The sequence below is a fragment of the Sturnira hondurensis genome, unplaced genomic scaffold (genome assembly GCF_014824575.4).
Source record: "Sturnira hondurensis isolate 20B ecotype Veracruz unplaced genomic scaffold, ASM1482457v3 Scaffold0008196, whole genome shotgun sequence".
Taxonomy (NCBI): domain Eukaryota; kingdom Metazoa; phylum Chordata; class Mammalia; order Chiroptera; family Phyllostomidae; genus Sturnira; species Sturnira hondurensis.
The window spans coordinates 10,104,546-10,129,299 of NW_028080827.1; the positions used below are offsets into that span (position 1 = coordinate 10,104,546).

At 37.3% G+C, this 24,754-nt stretch overlaps 1 protein-coding gene across 3 annotated transcripts in view; it reads right to left on the reverse strand.

The window, feature by feature from the left end:
* NEDD4 (NEDD4 E3 ubiquitin protein ligase) overlaps window positions 1–24,754 on the reverse strand; it is a 120,571-nt gene that overhangs the window by 56,092 nt on the left and 39,725 nt on the right. Inside the window, exon 5 of one of the 3 annotated variants that reach the window (XM_037053948.1) lies at window positions 18,502–18,555. In XM_037053948.1, coding sequence (XP_036909843.1) covers window positions 18,502–18,555 — 54 coding nt within the window. Of the gene's footprint in view, window positions 1–9,929; window positions 12,030–18,501; window positions 18,556–24,754 lie in introns of those variants that run through there. The other 2 variants (XM_037053947.1, XM_037053946.1) reach the window with 2 other exon arrangements.

Genomic DNA, 24,754 nt, shown 5'->3' on the forward strand with positions numbered 1-24,754 from the left:
TACCTTTTCTGAGTTTGTTCCCTATTTCTTTTTTTTAATATTTTTTATTTATTTATCTTTAGAGGGAAAGGGAAAGAGAGAGGAAGGAAACATCAATGTATGGTTGCTTCTTGTGCATCCCCTGCAGGGAACTGGCCCCTGCCAGGAACTGGCCTGCAACCCAAGCATGTGCCCTGACTGGGAATCGAACCACGATCGTCTGGTTCGCAGGCCCGCGCTCAAACCACTGAGCTACACCAGCCAGGGCCTGTTCCCTATTTCTAATATGGAGATAGTCACTATCACAGAGAGTTTTTTGAAATGTGGTATATAATATATGTTACCTGATTTAAAGTTGTACAGATATACATGCAGGGTTAAGAGTTAAAAACATGTATCAGGATTTTCTCCAAAGTAAAAAAATCATCATAGCTGAGGTTTCCAGTTCTAGTGACGGTGAGCATCCAATGTTACATTCCAGCAGAAGGTCATTATGGTCTCCTCTTCCTGCTGGTCCTGTACCCACTCCCATTTTTAACAGGGCTATTCTCTTCCTCAGAGTGGCAAGTATGCACATTTACACTTAAATGTATTTCCAAGAATGCATAAGGTTGGGAAATATGTTCAGGAACCACCTATTCTATTATAAAGAATACTTAACTCACATCTTTCTAGGAGTAGCTTCACTTCTAGAATATATACATGCATTTCAGACAACAGGTATAAAAACCAGGCCCCTCACTTACTATGAATTAATTAAATAATCATCAGGACTTAAGAATTTGTTAAGTAAATATTACTTTAAGGCCTATTTTAGCCTGAATTAACTCAGTTTCAGAACCATAGAAAGATATCACCTTCATCCCTAGTTCATCATTACCCATAGCTATAAAACGTAACTGGGTAATCACTGGAAGTTTACTTTCTAGAGAAACAACTGACCTCTAAGAAAAGGCCACCAGATGCTGAGCTAGAGGCCTCCCAACAACGAGGCCTACCAGTTGAAAAGCCCTACACAATTCAGAGCCTCCAAATCACTTCATATTGACTCATTCTCAAATACAGGCAGACGGCAAGGTTCACCAGGCTCCTGGAGAAACGTGTCCAGTAACAACAAGAACCAAACAACAATAGCAACAAAGTGACCTTACAGGAACCAGAGACAATGTAGGACCCATATAAAAACAAAACCAAACAATCTGAATTATATATTCTCAGATAAATAAAAGATTGTATTAATAAAATAAGAATAAAAATAGGAAATCATCACAAAGAAAGACAAAACTTAGGAATAAAATAGCCAAAATTTTAAAATTAAAGAGAAGGAGAAACTTGAGGGAAATCTTCCAGATAGCAGAATAACAAGGCAAAGAGGCAGAAAACAGGAGAGAATAGTAAGTTATAAGATCAGTCCGAGAGGCACAAACTTTGGCTAATAGGAATTCAAGGAAGAGAGAACAGAGAAAGAGGCAGGAGGGAAATCTTCAAAGAAATAACACCTGATTTTAAAAATAGGCACAAGTATTATCTTGATAAAAATTTAAAATTGGCTAAAAATTATATGGGCAATCACTTGTCTCAGATCTTAGGAGCCCAGCTGCCGTAAGTATATTATTATATATTACACGTATTGTACTTTGGCTGTTTATTTTAATGGCTTCTGTTGTCTTCTCATCTAAATTATAAACTTGTCAATGCCAGGAATAATATTTTGCCACTTAGAGCAGGCACATATTCTATTTCTGATAAATAGTTGTTAAACTCATTTGCTTTGAAGATGACTTGGGTTTCCATTAAGTTTCCAGAGGGTTCAGTCTTTCAGCCTCAGTACAAAAGGTAAAGGTCATTCTCAGCTAAAACAGTTACTTGAGACTCCAGGAACAACTCCGAGAATCCAGTTCTTACATCAAGTCTGGAATGAAGTCATTTTGTTAAACAACGATAACTTTAAAGCTACTCAAATGGCCTTGGTTTAAATACCCTTAAAAGTTTGGGCCCATTCAATCCTCTTCAGAAAACTTGCTCTGAACCTCTATCCAGACACATAGTTCTACCATACCAGTTAGTGGAATATGTAGGCTATGAATCAGACTCCACTGTGGAAACTAATCCTTGAGTCACGATCATAATATTCCACTGGCACCTACCCCAGGGACAAGGTATTCGTTTAAGAGTGCCACTCTTCCTTGCAAAGGATGGAGCGTCAAGTAGCTTCCACACATCATCACAGTCATCACCTAAATATCCCAGTTTGGTTATGTTTGTGCAAGGCCATCTGGCTATCCTCATCTCTTAGCATACTCCAGTCACCTCTACCCCGCTCCAGAGTGTCCCTTGCCTTCACTCATTAATTTAATAAATATTGCTTGAGTGTCTGTTTTGTGCTAGGCACTGTTCTAGGTCCTGGGGATGTAACGGTTAATAAGACAAAAAGTCCCTGTTTTAGGAAATTACATTCTAGTACATTAGAGCCCAGAAAACATTACCCTTTTGCTTACTCCCTTTTCTAGAATTCTTCTCTGATCAATTCTAGAAAACTAACATTTGCCTGCCTGCTTGCTTGCCTATCTGTTTCTATCTCCCCATCTTGAACTTTTGTTTTTGCTATGCTTTCTCTCATTTTTTTCTTTTTCTCATTTTTTTAACCTGAGATATTTAGTATCTTACGAGGTTTCCTGAAATCAGGCTAAGCTATTCAGTAGTTGCAATGACTACAAAAAACCCATCCACCAATAAGATTTCTGAAACTGCTCCAATGGAAGAACAGTGCCTAAGATTTTCATATACTAATTTATGCTAGAGAAGTAATACATAAGTTTAAGAAGCACTAAAGTTATATATAAAGGATTTTTAAACTTTGTAGAGCTATCAAAAGGACAGTTTATAACTCAGCACTGATTATACATATATGGTGTTTCAATTCATCACACAAACCAATGTAAGATTTAAACATTCTTCATAGAACCCTATACGATGCTGCCAGAGGGAAAGTATATTAAAAAGACTGAAAATGTTCACAAAGAGGAAGTCATAAGATATGACCTGAATGAGCCAGAATAATGAAAAAATATATATAACATTTCAACTGCATATTTTTCAAATCTCACGCTGACAGGGGACAAAATTAGTATAGGCAATAATTGTAAAAGCAACACAGACTAGGGTAACAGCTATGATGAACTCAAGAGATTTCCTTAAGCAGAACTGCGTGCCTTACAGGCCAATATTTCTAAGCCCTTAAAAGAAACCAAAATGTAATCCTAGAAAATTGAATAGTCAGAATTCTGGAAGAGTCATATTTAAATTCTTTTCTGAGGCAGGTAGACAACTTTGCTTGTGAATGTTTCTTGGTCTGAACAATCCCTTCTATTACATGGTCTCAATCCAAAACTAGTCTAAATGCCTAAATCGATTTAAATATCTTCACAAATTATATGGCCCTAACCAGAGTAAACCTGTGGCTCTTTTTTATGTAAAAGCAGGGACTCATTGGATACTTCAACTATGAACTCTCTGACTGTTCTCCTAAAACAATGATCTTAAGCCTTTGCTTCTCAAAGTGTGTTTGGGGAAATAGTAGCATTGGTACAACTTGGGGGCTTGTCAGAAATACAGAACTCTTAGGCCTCACCGTAGACCGACTGAACCAAAATCTGAATTTAACTGAAAATTTAATAAGCCATTCTTCAACCACAATCCTTAAAGCATTAGAAGGCAATAACCAACAACAACATTTTGAAAGAAAAATGAAAGAAAAAAGGAAGTAGTGCTGGGTAATATTATTTTAACTATATCACAAAATGTATACTCTCAGCTTCTGTAAGGGGGACTAAAGATAAAAATTCTGTTAAAAATATTTCTTTACTTAACAAACAACTGCATATAAAGACATTGTCCACTGTACTACAGTTATCCTTGGTGTAAATTTCTTGCTGCTTCATAATTTTTCTGCTAAGATAAGCACAAAACCTTTCAGAGTGTTATGGTTTTATAATACACCTAAGTCAAGAGAAGGCCTGCTAATCCTCCCCCCACCGACCCTAGAGCTTAAGTAGAGACATCACAGATTCTCTTGGTCAAGGTGCTCTTTGTTGTAACTTGCCATGAATTGAGAGCTACCGGGTACATAGACATGCTGCTGCTCACACTTCCAAGTTCTCAGATCTGCTCTAGCTACATCTAAGCAGTGTAGTTAAATCTCAGTGATGGTAAAATGGCTTTTCAACAACTATTGACATGTTGAGCACCTTCCCCAAACGATCTCAATCAGTTAGGATAGATCTGTTCACCTCTTGTTTTGAAAGGCATTCTTACATCTCTAAGTGTGTGTCTCCACCTGACCGTAGTCTTCAATCTCACACATGGGTAAACAAAGAATACTGAGTCACACACTTGAGCAATACTTCAGGTATTTCCTGGATATGTTGACAACATCATTGGTTCATTTTCTCAGCACTCATTCACTCCTTTGGCTAACTAGCCCCTGACCTCAACACATTGTCTGGCCACACCCAGGGACTCTGCCAAGCCCCTTCTGACTAAATAGGCTCCTCGTCCTGGCTTCTCCTGGTCTATCTTGTTCCACTGTCATTCATAATGCAAAGGGAGAGTGGGTTCACAAGGGTGAAGCCTCACAACAGCTTGCGCCTGGTGGGCTCCATACCCTGGAAGAAGCCAGTGGCATAAAGACAGAAAGGTATGTCTATTCTCCAGGTAGTTTCTAGGAATAGCCCTTAAACCCTTACTTGTTTTCTACCCAGAAGCTCTGTTTTTGTTTTGTCTTATTTTTGGTGGTAGGGAGGAGTCTGAGAAAGAGTAATGCTGTTCAAATTGAGTTACGACTATTCATAGGCAGTCTCAAGTTTTCACTTCTAATTTTGTTTCCTTCATTTTGTATTGCTGAGTCTCTGTTTCGGTTTTTACTGTGTATACTCACTATTCTATAGGTCTAAGACTGAAGAGCAGAGAGGTACAGCCTTTCTCCAACCCCTAGAAAATAGACTGCAATGTTCTTGTAGACAGAGAACCTGTCTATGCATCCTATATTTACCTACTACTGTGTCTCCTATATGGTAGCCACTAAATATACACCTTGGCTCTTCCAACCAAGCTGTTCCATTATTTTCCTGAGAATACTTTTGCTAAGGTTCCCAGCAACCTCCTAACTGCCACATTCAATGGATACACAAATTTTGAGGCATCATACCGTGTACCTTGAATTTTTCCTTCCCTTGACTTCTCTGCCCCCGTGTGTTCCCAGGCTCTCTGCCCCTCTAGTGGCTCTTAGTCTTCTCTCTATATCTTCTTCCACCATCTTCCCAAAGCTCCCCAAAGTCAGTGCCCCCAGAATTCTGTTTTATTCCCACCCACCCCTAATCTTTGTCTCACTTGCATGACTTTCAGTTTATTCTTACTCAAGGTTTCAACCATATGCATTATGCCGAAGCTCCATTTCCAGCTCTCACATCTCTCCTGAGCCCTGGTCCTGTATCTCCACCTGCCCTGCTTGACAGCACTACCAGGACAGCCTCCCAGTATGTCTGCTTAGTAATGCATGATTTCTCCTTCATTCTCCCAATCTGGCCTCTTCTCCTGAATTCCCTATCTTAATTCATGATGTCACCATTCACTGTAAGTTAAAGAATACTTTGATTCATTTATAATCCATAGTGCCATAAAATATTATTTAAAAACACACAAGCAAGCACATTACAATCACAAGTAATGACTTTTGTTGCCTATTTTCTCTTATCAGGAGGCACACTGCTTTCTCTCAGCAGGACATAAAGATGGAAAGGTATGTCTATTTCTAGGAATAGGCCATAAACCCTTACTTATTTTCCACACAGAAACTGTGTTTTAGTTTTGTCTTATTTTTGGTGGCAGGGAGGAGACATTACACTCAATGGGACTCCCACCCACTTCTAATCCATCATCTCCCACATCCCTGGACTCCCTATGCTTGAGTCATACCGCACCCTTTGCAGTGTGATTCTTTCACACAACTAGAGCTGCATGTGTGACTGCTTCTGCCTAGAGCTATGAATCTCAACAGGGATCCATTTTGCCTGTAGGAGACATTTGGCAAAGACTGGAGACATTTTTTGCTTGTCCCAAGTGGGAAAAAGGGCCACTACTGGCATCCAGTGGGTAGAAGCCAGAGATGCTGCTAAACATCCTACCAGGTGCAGAGCAGCCCCAGACAACACAAAATATCCAGCCCTAAATGTCAACAGTGCCGAGACTGAGAATCACTGCCCTAGACTATCCTCCTTGATTTCTCTGCCCGATGAACCTACCAGGCTATCTGTATCAAGATTCTCACCTACCAAGATTCAACTCAATTGTCACCACCTCTGTGAGGCCTTTCTCTACCAACTAGGTTCTCGTCTCTATACAAACACTGACACATCTTTCTCACTTTCTCATATACACGTCTATTTTAGCCCATCACACATTAGACTGTAAAGTTTTTTTGTTTGCTAGTGTATCTCTCTGACGAAAATGGAAGCTCCCCGAGTAGAGACTGTACTTTATTACCTTTTATGCCTGGTGCTTGGGTCAGGGCCTGGCAAACAGCAGGGACTCAGATGTGTGTTAGATGAATGAATTAAAAAGAATGCATCTTCAGAGAAAATTAAACGATTTCTGAAGCAAACAATTAAACTCCCTGACCCACTCTGAAATTAATATTATGGTTTTTCAGTTCTAAGAAATATACATATACAAGCATATAGTTCTCAGTGAATTTCCAGAACTGGTCACTAACATTATTGTATCACAATTTGAGAGTCAATATTTATAAACTATATTGTTTTTTATAGGAGAAATTATGTTGTTCAAAACAAATTTAACCAAATATTTCTAAATATGCTGCTGAAGTTAATAAAATAAGGGTTAAAAAAATAATAGAACACTAAAATATGTACATATTTAAGACATTTATTTCAGGGAAAATGACTAAATAGATTATTGAAACATATAATCTTGAGATTAGTGTTAAAGGCTTTTGAAATAACTGAGGCATAGTTTTTGTAAGTTTTACTATACTAAGCTTAAGCAATTATACTTACCTGGGATAAAGTAACAAAAAATGAACAAAAAGTTTTATAACAAAAGAAAACAATATAAAGCCAAACTTTCTAATAAAACATGCATATATATGAAGAATGGAAGAAATCTATAAGCTTTGGCAAAATGCTAAGGTATTTTAAATAATAGGGCAATGAAAACTCTGAGCATCCTCACAACATAATATAGGAAATTTAGAAAACAACAAAGAAAAATAAAATAATAATAAACTATTACACAGATTTTCGAAATATGGGTAGTAACTTTTGTAACTGGATTAAAACTACCTTAGGTCCTTAACTTGATAGACCTGACAAAAGATTACATGCAGTGTTGGAATATCAAATACCTGCTTTCAGATCAAAAGTCATTATACAGCCTTTACAAAAGTAATATTGTATTTCAAAAAGCACAAGTAATAAATATGTCAGTTGTTGCTGTATTCTTTGATAACAAAGAAATGAAATAAACACTATCATGCAGACCACAAAGTCTCATCCTCATTCTAAGTTGTAAACACGGAACAGAGGCCTGTTGCAGATACAGGTAAAAGTTCTCACTGGCTTTACAAAATTAGCCATTAGTGAGCTGCTGCTGATAGAGAGCTAGAAACTGGATACTATGCTGCTAGAGACTAGTAACTAAACACATTAAGAAAAGAATATGTAGTCCTCCCAGTGCTTTAGAAACCAGGGTCCCTGACCAAAGCAGTGACATAATTTCACGGCTGGTCGGTACAGATAGCTGACATTACTAAATGCTACTCTAATATCAACTTGTTAAATGTGAATCCAGACTCAGCATATCAGAATACTAACCCAGACTAACTGGAGTCACGGGAAATATTTTGGGAGCTGTTTATTTATAAATGAGTTACAATATACCACTATAATTAGATTAATATATAATTATTGATAAATACAGGATTATTTCTAAAACCCCATTATTGTTGCCACTGCTATGTTTAGAAAAAACAACATTAAGTATTTCTTAAAACAGCCTTTGATTTACCATTAATCATTCAGATCAATTTAGATCTAGTATATGTCGAATTTAAGGGTCACTATATTGCTTATAATACTTTTATAAAATGTTTTTAAATAAACATTTAAAAGGGGAACAATTTAAAGTTCTGCAACAAATTATACACTTTTGAGTATGTTATAATTCAACAATCTACCCCCCAAAATAGCATTTGAACAAAATTAAGGCATTTGGCTGTTAGAAAAAAATACTTGTGGGCTTACCTAAGTTTAAATAAAACAAATAAAAGTGTATATTTTTAGCCATGCAAAAAGCATTTAGTCATGCTTTATTAAAAAAACACTGAAAATACTGTTTTCAAAAGCATAAACAACAACAAATTATATTATTACTGCAAAATCAACCATTTTAAGGATATTTATGTAAGTATTTCTAGGTTAATCCCTGCAGATTAATTACTTCATGAAATGTAAAATAAATTTATAAAATACATGGAAATTCAATTAGCAAACTAATAATATGTTTCTTCATAGTATCACTTCATTGCTTTCTATTAAGGGACAAAATAGTTAAATAGATTATAATATCCTAAAAGCTGGTTTTTAAACAATTTTGTGAGTAAAATTAATAATTCTAAAAAAGATCAGAATATGAATTTGATATTTATTCATCTTTGGGAAAGTAGTTGCTTATATTAACACCTGAGCATTGGATAAAATGATTATATTTACCGGATTTCAAAAAAGAGAACACTAGCAATTACTGAATATTTTATTTACTTTTAGGTACTTGTCCAGAAGTTTAAAAAAAAATCTTTAATACAGATATTGAGTATTACATAAACACACATAAACATAAATTACCCACCTGTCCTCCACCCTAACTACATTATACTGTCATCTAAAATTGGTTTAGTCAGAAAAAAAAATTTAATTTCCTGGTATTAAAAATGTTTTAGTATCCTGGCAAGACCTTGTAAATACAAAACTTTTAAAAATCTATTTAAAGTCAAAACACTTAATATACTTGGGAAAGGCCACAGTACATAAAGAACTACTTCAGTTAATATTCACTAGAGTTAAATTACAAGCAAAATTATCAAAATAACAAATTAGTAAGGTAACTAGAACATTATGGGAGATACCTAGCAACTGAAACCAAATTAAAAAATACAACATTTAAATTTCAATATTGTTGACAGAGTAAGCTACATTTTAGAAGGCAGTCTTAACTGGCAGTTAAAGAAAAACAGGGTAGAAACAAAATTCCTGGGGTTAAGGGTATATACAAATGAAAATGCCATTTATTTCTCCTCTGCTTTAGCTAGGCAACAAAATAGTTTTTTCAACAATGATCTAATTAATACATGTATTTTAGAAAAAACATTTTTCTCTACATTCATCTATAACAAAATTTTCACATTTTTATACAGGGTTTTCCTTGTTTAATATTTTAACTAAACACTCAACATTTCACTTTATTTCCCAATGATTAAGGAAGGGAGAATACTATATGAGCATTTTTGAAAGTCAGAATAAAAAATGGAGTTAGAAATTAAACTACTATGCCACGTGAGGGAAGGGAAAAACATACCAAAGTGTTATAAACTAAATTATTATTTAAAGCTTGTTTTTATGCTATATAAATGTTTTATGGTTTAACTCCCTTTGGAAAGTTTTTCTAATGAATATTTTCTACATTGGTAAAATAACAAAGTGAAAAATTATTGCGGGTTCCTCAGATTTACAAATATTAAGTTTATTACTACAAAAATACTTGCTAGCTAAGGACCAGGAAAGTATATAAAACTGCTAAATTATAATAAATTTTAACCAACTATTCCATAAAGCTATTCTAACATAAATCAACATTTATCAAGACCAGAAGAAACCTACCTTACAAGAATGCTTTGAAGAATCAGACAGTTCATTTGTGAAATCTCTGCTGCTGTCTCTTGGTAAATTAGCAACTTTACCTTCCTTTCCAGATGCGAACTTGATGAGTAATTGAGGTGGTCCCCCTTTATAACAATTGTGCTTAAGGCTGGACAAACAGGAAACGTTTGGGTAAGTTCCTCCCAATGAAATACTTCTTTGTAAAATAGCATGGCTTTTGTTTATCTGTAAATTTGGTCTTTCCAACTGTCCACTGGTGTTTATTTGATAATCTACATTTTGGGAGGATGAAGGTGTCCTGTGCACAAGCTTAATATATTCTGAATCAGAATTAAGCTTAACATCTGACATCTCTGGTTTACGATCACCATTTGCTGCTTCACAATCTAATGAAGTTGTTTTTTGTTGGGTGAAATGCACAGAAACACAAGAATATTCTTCAGAGGACTTTTCAAAGGTAGTCTGATTTGGACTCTTATTTGCAATAACAGTTTTCTTTTGTGATGAGCCCTTCCTGTGAAGTGGTCGGATATCTCTTACTTCTCCAGGAGCACAGATTGTTTTAGATAACCGGAGTCCATTGACAGCTGTTGAAAGAAATCCCTTCGTACTGGTACCGTCCTCACTGTGGGCAGTTTCATTGGGAGAAATAATAAACTGGTGTGAGGTTTGATAGGATCCTTTGCTTGGAAGAGCACCTCTCCTTGTTGGAGAAGTTGGTGGGGTATTTGAAGGACTCCTAGGGAAAACGACCAAGGATGAACACCGTTTCAGTGGAATTTTCGAGGTCCTGCTCACTGGCAATTTCATAATCTCTAGTCCACGGTCCAAGTCATCCTGAACAAAAGGAATTGTATTTGTACTTCTTGAAAAAATTTCACATGGGGTAGTATTCCTGTCAGGCACACTTCTATTCGAGGTACTGTCAGAATATACATTTCCACCCAAAAACGTATCATCAGTTGGTGGAAAAGTATAACCACTGCTGTCACTGGTGACACTGTTGGTGTAAGAACCTCCACTCGCAATACTTGTGCATGACCCATAATCACTACCGTTGCTGTTGGAAGACCCGTGCTCACTGGTCGAAAAGCTACTAAGGTTACCACGGCAAACAGCAGAGCTGCTAAAAAGGTTGCCATCACTCACAACATTCACTTCGCTATCAACCCCAGCAGTGCTGTAAATGCTGTCCTTCAGGACACAGGTAAACGAAGCATCATCACCATCAGCTACCACACTGCTAGACTGAAGACATCTACCGTACCTTGTCGGCTGTAGTGAAATCTGTAGACAGCTGCTCTTTTTATTAACGTTTTCAGGTGAAGGAGCAGATGATCTCTCCCGAGACTTAACGTTTTCCTTTATTAACGGAGGTAGTACAGTCTGTCTGGGAGTCAGCTTCATTTGAACAACGTTAGATGTTGAAATCCGTGTTGGTCTTTTGAAGTACATGGGAACACTGCTATCCAAATCATCTCCGGAGGGTTCTGACAAAGGATAAGTATTACTTCTTCTGGCTGCAAAGTGCAATCGTAAGCTTTGTGCCATTTGTTCTCATTTCCAAACATGTTAAGGGCTGAGAGTCATAACAAAGATCTCTGTCGGTAGACAGGCTAGAAGCAGCTGCACTGCGTCGAAAGAAAAAATCATTTGTGGTGCCCGAAAGAGCTCTTAAGTAGTAGTCTTTATCCTAAGTAAAACATTTAGATACCAGATATCAGAGAAAGAAAAAGGCGACCCATTCCTGAGACTGACGTTTCCAAACTGTCTTGAATTGCTTGTAGTCAAAATGCCTTCACTTACAAAGCACTTGATTTCCAGCGACCTTTAAGCGGAGCTCAGCTGCAGCGCCCTGCCTCAAACACTGCCAACCTTGTTTCAATTATACCTTCTCCAATTTGCATGAATGAGTAACACAAGAACAACAATCTTCCAGCATTTCAAGTTGAAACAGTATTTTTTCACTCCAGCTCTATTAAATGAACATTTAAGTACGTGAATCACAGTGCCTATACTTTCTCCAGCAGAGTTTGACCACTAATATTTTTACCCATAGGGATAAAATTACAGGAAGTTGGTAGGAATGAAACCCCATGTAATTGAGTATCAAATCGAGGATTGAATTTCCAAATAGTGGCCATACTAGGAATCTAGTCAAGCTAGTTAATGCAGAAAGGAATAGAGACTGTTACATTTTTTAAGGTAAATTCAAACAGCTATACAATTTGGAAATAGCAAAACTGTGGGGTGAATTAAAATCTAGCATTAAATCAAATGGAGAAATATTTTAGCTTCGCAAAACACTTCTTATACAAAGTGAAAGCTTAAGAACAGAAATACAAAATTTGCCTAGTAATACTATTTCAAAAATTGAGCATACAGCTGAAAGAAAAAAAAAGTTTAAGAGAAGCTGTCACCAAGCATTTTCTCCTATAATTTTAGGGCCTTTTCCAGCCAAGTAGTACAGTCTTTAAATGATGCCATTTATATTTTGACTATTAAAACTCTGCCAAGAAATAGCCTAAGCAAACATTCCATTAAAAATATATGCAGATTAGACAGAAAAACTATACCCCAATATAGTTTGAGCACACAAGATATTTTATTCCACTGTCTCTGCAATTCATTCACTTAAGAGAGTGTTTTGGTAAGTAAAGAAGTCTAAAAAGAATTTAACACATCAAATAAACATATCTCAATGCCAATTCTGTTCTGAAAAACTCTAAGAGCTCTTTGCTGTCCCCTACTGGTGCATTGAAACAATCCATCTAGCTGTTTGATATCTAAAGAAACACACACCATGCTTCGTATTTTTTCATATAAACAAAGTACATACTTGTTTACATTTTTTGGTACTAGCACTGCCCTGGAGGTGGAATTACTACTGCTGATAAAGCTCTCATAGCAGAGAACAGTAGACTATTTGTCCTCTTAGGGGTTGTGATTTTGTACATACATTTTTTTTTGCTTTGTATTTATTTAACCTTTACTTTATTTTCAGTTTACTAGGTAATAAAAGTTTAATATTTTAATTTCTGCCCCAAATGTCACAGACCAAGGTTGGTACCCTATTTGAAAGAAACAAATTTATTTTTAAATAATACTCTAGGGTATATTTAAACCCCTTACCTGAATTTTATTGCTGGAACTCCAGTAATAAATATATACTGGCTCATTCATAGGAAAGTAAAAGGTAAAATGGTTCAGTTGTTTACACCACATGGTACTACACCCAAGTTGTATTTTTCTAAGTAAGTTTTTTTTCTTGAAGTAAAAGCAAATATGTAAAATAAATACTTGCACTTTGTTTACAAAAGAAAACTCCAAAAGGCAGATCTGTTCTCAACCACAATTTTCTAAGCAGTATTTTTAATCAATTAAGACATTAAAAAATAGAAATATAGAATTAATTAAATTATATTTCTGACTAGAATGAAACAGTACCATGTTTTAGAATGTGTACAATAGTTATAGACTTAGTAAGATTATTGTATTATTTTGGTTTTGTATAATCTATCTCCTTTATGATTTCACAGACTTCAATAAATATTCCCTTATAATACTTTTTATTTATAGAAGAAATGTCCTAATCTTTCCACTATCCCTTCAGGTGACTTTAGCTTTCCTTCATGAATTAAGTTACAGGTCTGATAATTCCAAGAATGGATCCCTTCTAATAGTGATCTAATCCACGAGATCTAACTGTTCAATGCCTGTGACTTAAAACTTCCAGTTCATAAATAAATAAAGCTCCTCCGGTGGTTCATAAAAAATAATGAACCTCAAGTATGTGGCCAGATAGATGTTTTCTCTTTGGTAAGCTTCCCTATAAACGACAGTTTCATGTCCTCTAACTGGCTTTTAAGCTCCCTGAAGTGGGATGGCCATAACCAAACATTTTTCCTGAGCTCATGCTGGGCACAGGGTAAGCGTGAAGTAACACCACAGAGGAGGCTGGGTGGGTGGGAGAATGGTGGCTGCCGTCAGTTACTCTGAATGCTTACTGCTTTCTTTCAGGATTTTTTTTTAAGTTGATCCAGCTACTACTCTAAAGAAATATCAAAAAGCACTACAGCTGGACAAAAAGAATAATGCTTGAAAAATTTGCCTTCAAAGAGGGCTTCAGCCAAGGAAAAGTAAAGTAAGAGAACCACATGCACTCCCTAGTACTCCAGTCTGAGTTCCATGCTAGAGAGGCTGAAGAGTTTGCATTGCCGACGCTGGTCTGAGATTTCACAGGACCTGTACCGCAAATACAGCAGCTGTGTGTAGAACCTGGGGAAGCTGTAAAATGTGGCCCTTTAACCAAACAGATGCCCAAAGAGGGACCTTAACCTGATAGAGAAGAGCTAGAGAGTGGTGGTAGCTCTCATCTGGGAGGAATCTACACAAGTCCCAGAGAATTTCATATTCTGAAATAAAACAAATAATGTCTTAGGATTAGACTGAAGCTCAGGACCCTGTTTTTTATTTCCTACACAGAATAGAATGGGATGTGTAACATGCTACAGATGGGCTTTAGATAACTCTAGTCATTGACTAGAACTTCGAAGGCCAAAGTCCACCATGAGGACGAAATGAAGTGTGTCAGCTTTGTTGGGCTGTTTTGCCCAGTTGTTTGGTCAAACACCAGTCTAGATGTTGCTATGAAACTATTTTTTTACATGTTATTAAAACTTACATCAGCAGATTTTGAGTAAAGCAGATTACCTTCCATAATGTGGTGAGCCTCATCCCATCAGTTAAATGCCTTAATCAAAAAAGATAGGTTCCTGAACAAGAAGCAATTGTCTCAACACTACAACATAGAAACCCCACCCAAGTTTCCAATTTATTGGCCTGCCCTGCAGATTTCAGACTCTAGACTGTAACAGCTCTTATTCAAATCTTCAGTCTGCCATCCCTGCCCATAGATTTCAGACTTGCCAGTTTCCACAGTCACATTAACCAGTTCCTTAAAATCTCTCTCCCTCTCCCTCTTCCTCCCCCTCTCCCTCTCTCCCTCTCTCTCTCTTCCTTGCCTTCTCCCTATCACTCTCTGACACCCTCTCTCTGTTTCAGTCTCTCCCCTCCCATTGGTTCTGTTTCTCTGGAGAACCCTGACTCACACCACTAAACTTGACAAGCGCAGCATCTCCACCCAGAGGACAAAACTCAGATGTCTCCTAAAGCTTCGAAGGCTGGATGTACGCGGGTGGACCTCAGGTCAGTGACACAGAAGCTCTAACCTTTTCTTCACTGGTGGGTAGAATTCTTTTAAAGGCACAAAATTCTGAAATGTCCCATCAATGGCAATACCACCATCATTATCACCATCACCAAACTATTATAGTTTATAACCCTCAAGTCTAAAAATTGGCTGATAAAAGGAATACTTCTCAGAACAAATATCATTACATTACAAATTTTCCCAGATGACTAGAAATTGATTCTGCTTAACATTATGATTCTGCTTAACATTATGTCTATGCTCTTCACTGTGCATCTCCAAAGAGAATTTCCTAGGAAAAACAATACATTCTTAATTTAGTTGTGAATGCTACCGGAGAATACAGATAAAATGACATTTACAGTGGGACAGGCCATTATTGCTACACAATCAAGCCTGTTACTCCACCAATGGCTACAGTGTGCATGAGGTCACAGGTGATTTGTACACTTCCATTACCTGCTAGAACTGGCAACAAATTGGAGGGTTAGAATGACACATACCACCCTGTTCTAATTATTTCTTGCTCCCTTTCTTTAGTAAAGTGAGCTTCTTGGGACAAACTGTGTTTCTAAGACATGGCAGAGTATCTAACATAGTAGATATCTTAGCATACCCTAGTTAGTGCAAAAAGCCATGGTATCAGAGAACCATAAAGGCATGAATCCATGAATATTAAATAACTATATTTGAATCATGATGAAAAATTTTCTGAGTGCTTTGATAACCAGTGTCTAATTTTATCGTCACAATAAACTTAGCAGGTAAGTAGGGCAAATGTTGTTGTCCCCACTTTTTTAAACATGAGAAGACATTTTCAGAAGAACTGAATGACTTGTCCAGGGTTACAAGCTCATGGACCAAACCACAGGCGGGAATGAAAGAGGACTCTGACTCCTTAGTTGGGGGACCTACAATACCCTGATTAACGCACTGTTTCATTTTTGCTTTTAGCTTTGAAGGTTTAAAAAATTTTTATACATCCCATTTATAACTCCAGAAATACCTCATTGTTAATATCAGAGGCAGTGTTTTTTTCTTTTGACATACCATGACACACTGTGTAGTGCTCTATACATAGAAAATGCCCAAGGAATGTTAATGCACCAATCAGAGTACGGAAAATATCAATTTTGGCAATGAAGAGTCACACCATACTGAAGTTAGTGGCAAAAAGCCTAGACAACTAGGGTGAAAAGACAAACTATCCCTCCTTGTGGACAACATGCAAATAACTCACATGAAATACTTCACCAATTATACACCCAACTATCAGGGAAGAATTCACATCAATAACAGTATCAATAACAACAGGAAAAATAATGTAGTAATACCACAACCCAGCAATTCAAACCCAAAATATGAATCTTGGAGATACACTCATACATGTATATCAGGAAACACAGCAAGATTGCTTATCAATCATTAATAGCAAAAACTGGAAGCAACACTAATATCTATTAGGGTGGATAAATGCATAAATTAAGATATTATGGGATTTTCAGATGAAGAAAAACTATGCATCAGAGAAAATGTGTAGATCAATCTTGCAAATACAACAAAAAAGCATGTCACAGATGAATATATACAGAGTGATACATTTAAATAAATTCAATACTATGCCCTGGCTGGCACAACTCAGTGGATTGAGCATGGGCTGCGAACCAAAGGGTTACCAGTTCAATTCCCAGGCAGGGCACATGCCTGAGTTGTGGACCAGGTCCAGTGGGGACCATGTGAGAGGCAACCATACAGTGATGTTTCTCTCCCTCTTTCTCCCTCCCTTCCCCTCTCTAAAAATAAATAAATAAAATCTTTAAAAAATAAATTCAGTATTATACAAAAGGACCATTTTTAGGGCTATGTATATACAGCAAAGAAATGATGAACATAATTTTCAAGACAATAGTGTACTTGTGGGGGAAGAAAAGGAGACGCTGTTGGGAAGGGGTACAAGGGGTCTTGAAGATTTTGGTAATGTTAGTTCTTAAGTAATAAAGTATGCAGATATTTGTCTTATTATTTAAAATAAAAGTTTATATTATATATAATTTTTGGATATATATTTCACAATTAAGAAAACACCAATTCCAGTAAGGAGACTTGACTTGGGGTGGTAAACACACAATACAATATACAGACAATGTATTATAGAATTATACACCTGTAACCTGTATTATTTTATTAACCAATGTCAACCCAATGAAATCAATAAAAAGGAAAAATGAAATTAAAAAACATCAATAGTAAATTTCACTTGGTCCTATCTAGAAGAAAAACAGATCTGTAGAGACAAGTTGGGAGTGGGAGGGGACACTCACTACTCTACAGAAAAAAGTGAAAATACAAACAGAAAACGAACAGCTTTGCAACTGACCATACTGATAACAAAATCATCCACATCTGTCACAGCCTTAAGAAATTAGGTTGCCAGCTAGTGAGGAAGTCTCTTTTGGTACTATAGATGCACGTTTGCATGTTTTAGTGCTAATTAACAGATTTCATTTGCAATACCTTCAGTTACTAGGATAGGTGTAATTTCTTGAAGGAAAAAATATATTATGCAGTCCAATACTAAAAACAGATTATTTTAAATATCCAGTGTCTGTGTTAGCTATAAAATGAATGAAACTGTTTAACTTCCTTTTTTGTGCTTCTGTTTAATCAGATAAGCTTTGAGCACATAATGCTGTTCTTCAAGCTTCACGTTCAAATCTTACAGGTTTAAAATATAAATGAAAGATTTCAAATTAAGAGGGTTTGAAATAGGATCCCAAAGAGACAAAATGAGGAAGAGGAAAGGGCTTCCAGACAGTCTTTAGGAAATCAGAAATCAAAACTATCCTTTAAAAAAAAAGTCAGGTTTAACTTTGCTTTTTGCCACTCTAAGAGCTGGTGATCTTTTAGAGGACTTTATTTTATTGATGTAGAGATGAAAGCTTTCCTCTGTAGAAGAGTGGGGATTAGAGAGTGGATGGGATGTCACAACTGGATACAGGTAACCCCCCAGAATCCACTGGAGTGAAGAGGCACAACCCAAGACACTCTGGACCAGCGACCAGGGAACATGGATGAGAGTGAGGCAAGGAAAGACAAACAGGCTGGCCTTCCTGTCATCTCCTGTCATAACAGGCTTTGAGTAAGACCTTGTAATCCAGTGAGAACTGACAACCAGGAGAGGTGCCTGGGAGGAGAACGGAGGGACAGAAATAAGTAGAATCTACCCAGAGTCTCCATAACCACCCCCAAATCATCTCTCACGTCACAGGTTCCCAACCACTTTTCCTTGCTGCTTTGCTGAATATACCTATGAAGCAACATACCTTGCTTCATATTTCTCACAAGTACAATGTAACTTACCAATCGATTTTCATCAAATACTTCAAAAAGAAGCCGGTGCTCCTGAGGATGGACCTAAAAGTCAAAGAAACACAGCCTTTCTTTAAAAACAAGTGGACAGTGACCCACAGAAACAGAATAAATGTCTAAAAATGTTGCCATTTCCTAATTCCTGTTTCTTATAAGATTTTTTTCTGGATCTATTCTATTTTTGATTCTTGTTTATTCTGTTAGTTGTCCCTACAAGATATTTTAAACTACATGAGATACTTAATACAAAAGCAGACCAGTGACACGTCATCTATTTTCTAATTACTCTATTGTAATGGCAAAGTGGACTTAGTCATTCATTTTTCCAATTTCTCTAAAACAGAATGAAAGGAAGTAAAATAACATTTCAAGAATTATGTAAATGTTTTCTAGCATTTAAAAATATAGACTAGATATAAATTTCTTATTATTAATTTTATTTATTCACTTTTCATTTATCAGGTTAAAACTACCCAAAGTACCATATTTTTTCAGATCATAAGATGCACCTAGGTTTTAGAGAAAAATAGGAAAAAAACTTTGAAGCAAAAAATCTGTAAAATATTTAACAACATAAATGGCATAATATTTCACCAAGGTAAATATAAAGCTACATTTGAACTATAAGATGCACCCCCCCCCTTTCCTCCCAAATTGGTGAGGGACTGTGTCTTACATCTGAAAAAATATGGTAGATGTTAATTTGATGGGAATTCATGTCTGAATCCTTTCAGTACCGACTTAACAAAGGAATCTGTCGCTTCTACTATAAAAAGTACAGGAGTAATCAAAAAGTATACACTGAGTTTTCACTTCTTGTTTATATTTTACACATGAGTAAAAATTAAAATGCAGTATTTTATTTTTCATAGCTGATGCTTTCATTTTTACTGACATATTTCAATTAAGTTAAAATCTACTTAATAGCTGAAAGAAGTCAGAGAAAGACAAACACCATATAATTTTACTTTTATGTGGAATCTAAAGCACAAAGTAAATAAACAAACAAAACAAACAAACTCATTGATACAGACAACAAATTAACGGCTGCCAGATGGGAGGGGACTGGAGGACTCAGTGAAAAAAAGTGAAAAGATTAAGGAGCACTAACAAAGCAGACATGGACATGAAAAGTATAGTCATAATATTGTAATAACTATGTGTGGGGTCAGATGGGTACTAGGCTTATCAGGATGGTCACTTCCTAAGTTACATAAATTTCTAATTACTATGTTGTACACTTGAAACTAACATAATATTGCATGTCAACTGTAAAAGATTAAAAATTATTTTAAAAACAATTTGATATCAAAAACAAAGAAAACCTTTAATAATTTTTATACTAGCAGTTAAAGTATGTAAGATAATAGAAAACATGTATATTGGTCTCTGCCCTGGTTCCTGGCACAAGAGCCCCTAAAACCCTGTCATTTCCTAAGCAGTAACAGCACTGAGTGTCTTTTGTTCTAATATTTAGTCTTTGGCTCGATTCCTGATACAGGGCTCCTAAAACCCTTCAATTTCCTGGGTGATAGGAGTGCTTTTTTTTCTAATGAGGTGACTCTGGGTGGGCTGCAGGAGGAGGGGTGGTCACCAGAAAGAACAAATCATGATTAGAAGCTTGGAATTTTCAGTTCCAATCCTGACTCTTTTGAGAAGGGAGGAGGTTTGAAAATCGAGTTTGTGATCAACCAGCCCACCTAATAAAGCCTGCGTGAAAATCCCCAAAGCACGGTTTGAACACCTCCCTATCTGGGGAGGGTGATGCACCCCAGCCCCACAGGTGCAGAAGCTCCTGCCCTTCGATCCCTCCCAGACCTCACCCTATGTATCCCTTCACCTGACTGTTCATCTGCATCCTTTATTGTGTTTTCAATAAACTGACAAACACAAATAAGTGTTTCTCTGAGTTCCGTGAGTTGTTACAGCAAATCAGTGGAACCGGAGGAAGGGGTCATGGGGAACCTGATTTGTAGCCAAGCCAAGCAGAAGTTGTAGGTGACCTGGGCACCTGTACTTTCGACTGTGTCTGACTTGAGGTCAGTCTTGCGGGACTGAGCCCTTAACCTATGGGAGTGGATGCTATACTGAGGCAGGTAGTATCAGAATTGAGTTAAAAGGTAGGCCAACCACTCCATTGGCATTGCACAAAATTGCCTGGTGTGAGAAAATAACCTCCACACTTTTGGTGACCAGAATTACGAGAAGTAAAATATTCTGTATGATTAACAATGGAAAAACACAGGAAATGAAGAATTTGAATTATTTCCCCTATGATAAATATATTGGGTTAGCCAAAAAGATCTTTTTCTATAAGATGGCTGTAGTAGCACTTGTCTTGAACTTCATTCAAAATAATTTTGTTAGATTGTATTGTGACAACTGTCATATTAATGTGCATTTTAAAAAACATCAAAATTGGTGAATTTTTGTGTAGCCGTTTTAGTTTTGAAGATGGAAGAAAATACAAACATTTTTTACTTTATTATTTCAGGAAAGGTAAAAATGCAACTGAAATGCAAAAAATGATTTGTGCAATGTATGGAGAAGGTGCTGTGACTGATCAAATTTTTCAAAAGTGGTTTTGTAAAGTTTTGTGCTGGAGATTTCTCCCTCAATGATGCTCCACAGTCGGGTACACCAGTTGAAGTTGATAACAATCAATGGAGACGTTAATTGAAAACGATCAACGTTATACCACATGGGAGACAGCTGACATATTCAAAATATTCAAATCAATAAAGTTATTGGTGAAATGAAAAATACATCTTTTATTTTATGGAAAAAACCATACAGACTTTTTGGCCAATGCAATACATCCCCACTCAGGCTGATACAGGATGATGTATAAAAAATTCTCACACTTGAGACTTCCGGCCAAGATGGAGGTGTAGGTAGACACACTGTGCCTCCTCATACAACCAAAATTAAGGTCAACAAAAATTTAGAAACAAAAAAAAACAACCAATACTGACAGAAAAAATTGAACTGCATGGAAGTTCAACACACACATCCACACCTGTAAGAGGGGCTGAGTCAGTGGCCAGCAGAAAGGGGTCCAGGCAGGAAAAAGTGGTGGCTGGTTACCCAGGCTCACGGGTGGTTGTGGGTAGACCTCGGGCGCCCGGTGGCAACGAGCAGACCCAGTGAGGCATGCAAGGCAGTTGGCTGACCGCAGTCACACATTCGAGTGCAGATAAACTGGACAAAAAAGGGGGGCAAGACAGACTGCGCAACCCAGGGCCCCAGCGCTGGGAAATAAAGCCTAAAAGCACTGATGGAAAACACTTGTGGGGGTTGAGGTGCTGGGAGAGACTCCCAGCCTCACAGGAGAGTTTGTTGGAGAGATCCACAGGGTCTTAGAATGTACACAAACCCACCTACCCAGGAACCAGCACCAGAAGGGCCCAGTTTGCTTATGGAAACTGGCAGAAGGGACTGAAATCCAAGAGAGAGCAGAACAAGTGCCATTGCTCCCTCTCTGACCCCACCCGCACGTACCGCGTCACAACCCAGTGACCAGGTTGCCCAGCCATAGTGAATACCTAAGGCTCTGTCCCTCATACCTAACAGGTACATCAAGACAAAAAAAATGGCCCAAACAAAAGAACAGATCAAAGCTCCAGAAAAAATACAACTAAGCAACCAAGAGATAGCTAACCTATCAGATGCACAGTTCAAAATACTGGTGATCAGGATGCTCACAGAACTGGTTGACTTTGGTCACAAATTAGATGAGAAATGAAGGCTACACTAAATGAAATGAAGGAAAATGCACAGGACACCAATAGTGATGGTAAGGAAACTGGGACTCGGATCAAGGGAGTGGACCAGAAGGAAGAAAGAAACAACCAAATAGAAAAGAATAAAGAAACAAGAATTCAAAAAAATGAGGAGAGGCTTAGGAACCTCCAGGACATCTGTAAACATTCCAACATCCAAATTATAGGGGTACCAGAAAGGAAAGAGGAAGAGCAACAAGTGAAAAAGTCATTTGAATAAATAATAAAGGAGAACTCCCCCAATTTGGCAAAGGAAATAAGACTTCCAGGAAGTCCAGAAAGCTCAGAAAGTCCCAAAGAAGGTGGACCCAAGAAGGAACACACCAAGGCACATCATAATTACATTAGCCAAGATTAAAATGAAGGAGAGAATCTTAAAAGCAGCAAGAGGTAAGGTGACAGTCACCTACAAAGGAGTTCCCATCAGACTGTCAGCAGATTTCTCAAAAGAGACCTTACAGGCAAGAAGGGGCTGGAAAGAAGTATTCCAAGTCATGAAATACAAAGACCTACAGCCAAGATTGCTCTATCCAGCAAAGCTGGATTCCATTTAGAATGGAAGGGCAGATAAAGTGCTTCTCAGATAAGGTCGAGTTCAAGTAGTTCATCATCACCAAGCCCTTATTATATGAAATGTTAAAGGGACTTATCTAAGAAAAAGAAGATAAAAAATATGAACAGTGAAAGGACAGCAAACTCACAGTTATTGACAACCACACCTAAAAGAAAAGCAAACTAAGCAAACAACTAGAACAGGTACAGAACCACAGAAATGGAGATCACATGGAGGGTTAGCAACAGGGGAGTGGGAGGAGGAGAGAGGAGGAAAAGGTACAGAGAATTAGCATAGATGGTAGGTAGAAAATAGGGCGAGGGCAAGAATAGTATGGGAAATGTAGAAGCTAAAGAACTTATGCCACATGGACATGAACTAAAGGGGGGAATGTGGGAGGGAAGGGGGTGTGCAAGGTGGAGGGGAATGAAGAGGAAAATGGGACAACTAATAGCATAATCAATAAAATATATTTTAAAAATTCTCATACTTGGGTTGAGCTTTTTCCTTATCATAAATACATTACATTGACTACTATAATATTTTAAAACTTAGTTTTACATGTCAAAAGTATTGCTAGCCTTGATAAACCTTACTTCCTTCTGAGAACGTTACCTGCAGCAATGTGCTCAGAGTCACCATACTGCACAATTCGGGGGGATAATTTTTTGAAGTGTAACATATATTTAGTATAGTATAATGTATACTAACCTTAAAAATACAGCTTGATGACTTTTTATGTGTGTTTACTATGTCATCATCACCAAGAACAAAATATCAAACACTCCATTCCACCTTATGTATCATTTGCCATGTGAATAGTGCCCTCTGGACTTATTTGACATTGAGACTCTGAATATCTTTATCCAAGAATTATTTCCTTGCACCTAAGGGTGGCCAAAGAGGACAACGTGACAGCAGTTATTGAATGGGACTTCTAGAAAAGCTCTTTACATAGGGCTGTCTCAAGTGGAACAGATGGTCCTCGAGCCCTTTGCATTTCTCTTTCCTGTGTGGAACTTGGACGGGATAGCTGGCACTCCTACAGCCATGCTGTGACCATGGAGGAACTCTGAGGAAGGAAGCCCCAGTCAACAGCTAGACACCATATGAATAGAAATATAGTGTAAGACAACAGTATTTTCTAAGATGTAAAGGAGGTTTGGAGGAAGGAGATGAAATTTGAGATGGGACTTGAAAGATGGGAAGAATTTGAATAAGAAAGTTTAGAGAACATTCATAGCAAGGTGATGGCATGAGGAAAGGCATAAGAAGAGAATGAGTATGCTCTAAGGAAATCAAATGGGTAAGAACACTTTTGTATTAAAAAGGGGCAAGAAGCCCCAGCTGGTGTAGCTCAGTGGATTAAGCATGGACCTGTGAACCAAAGGACCACAAGTTCAATTCCCAGATCAGGGCACATGCCTGTGTTGATGGCCACGTCCCCAGTAGGGAGTGCACTAGAGGCAACCAAAAATTAATGTTTCTCTACCTCTCTTTCTCCCTCCCTTCCCCCCTTTCTAAAAATAAATAAGTAAAACCTTTAAAATAGATAAGTAAATAAAAAGTGGCAAGAAAATTTTGGCTAGTTAGGCTAGAGTCAGGCTGAAGTCACTGAAATCCAAAAAAGGAGTTAAGAATTGATTAACAGGAAAGAAAATGAAGGCTTTAAAAGAAAAATGACATGAGGTAGGTCCTATGTAAGTATTATTTTTGTCAAGTAATACACAAAATGAATTGGACTCTAGAGAGACCCCAGAGTCCACAGAGACTGTGGTCTAGTAACTCAGCATGGAGTGATGAGAGCTCAGCCTGGGATTGTCCCCATGAGAACAGGAAGGGAGATAGGTCATTAAAAACATTTTGAGGGGAGCCCTGGCTGGTGTAGCTCAGTGGATTGAGCGCGGGC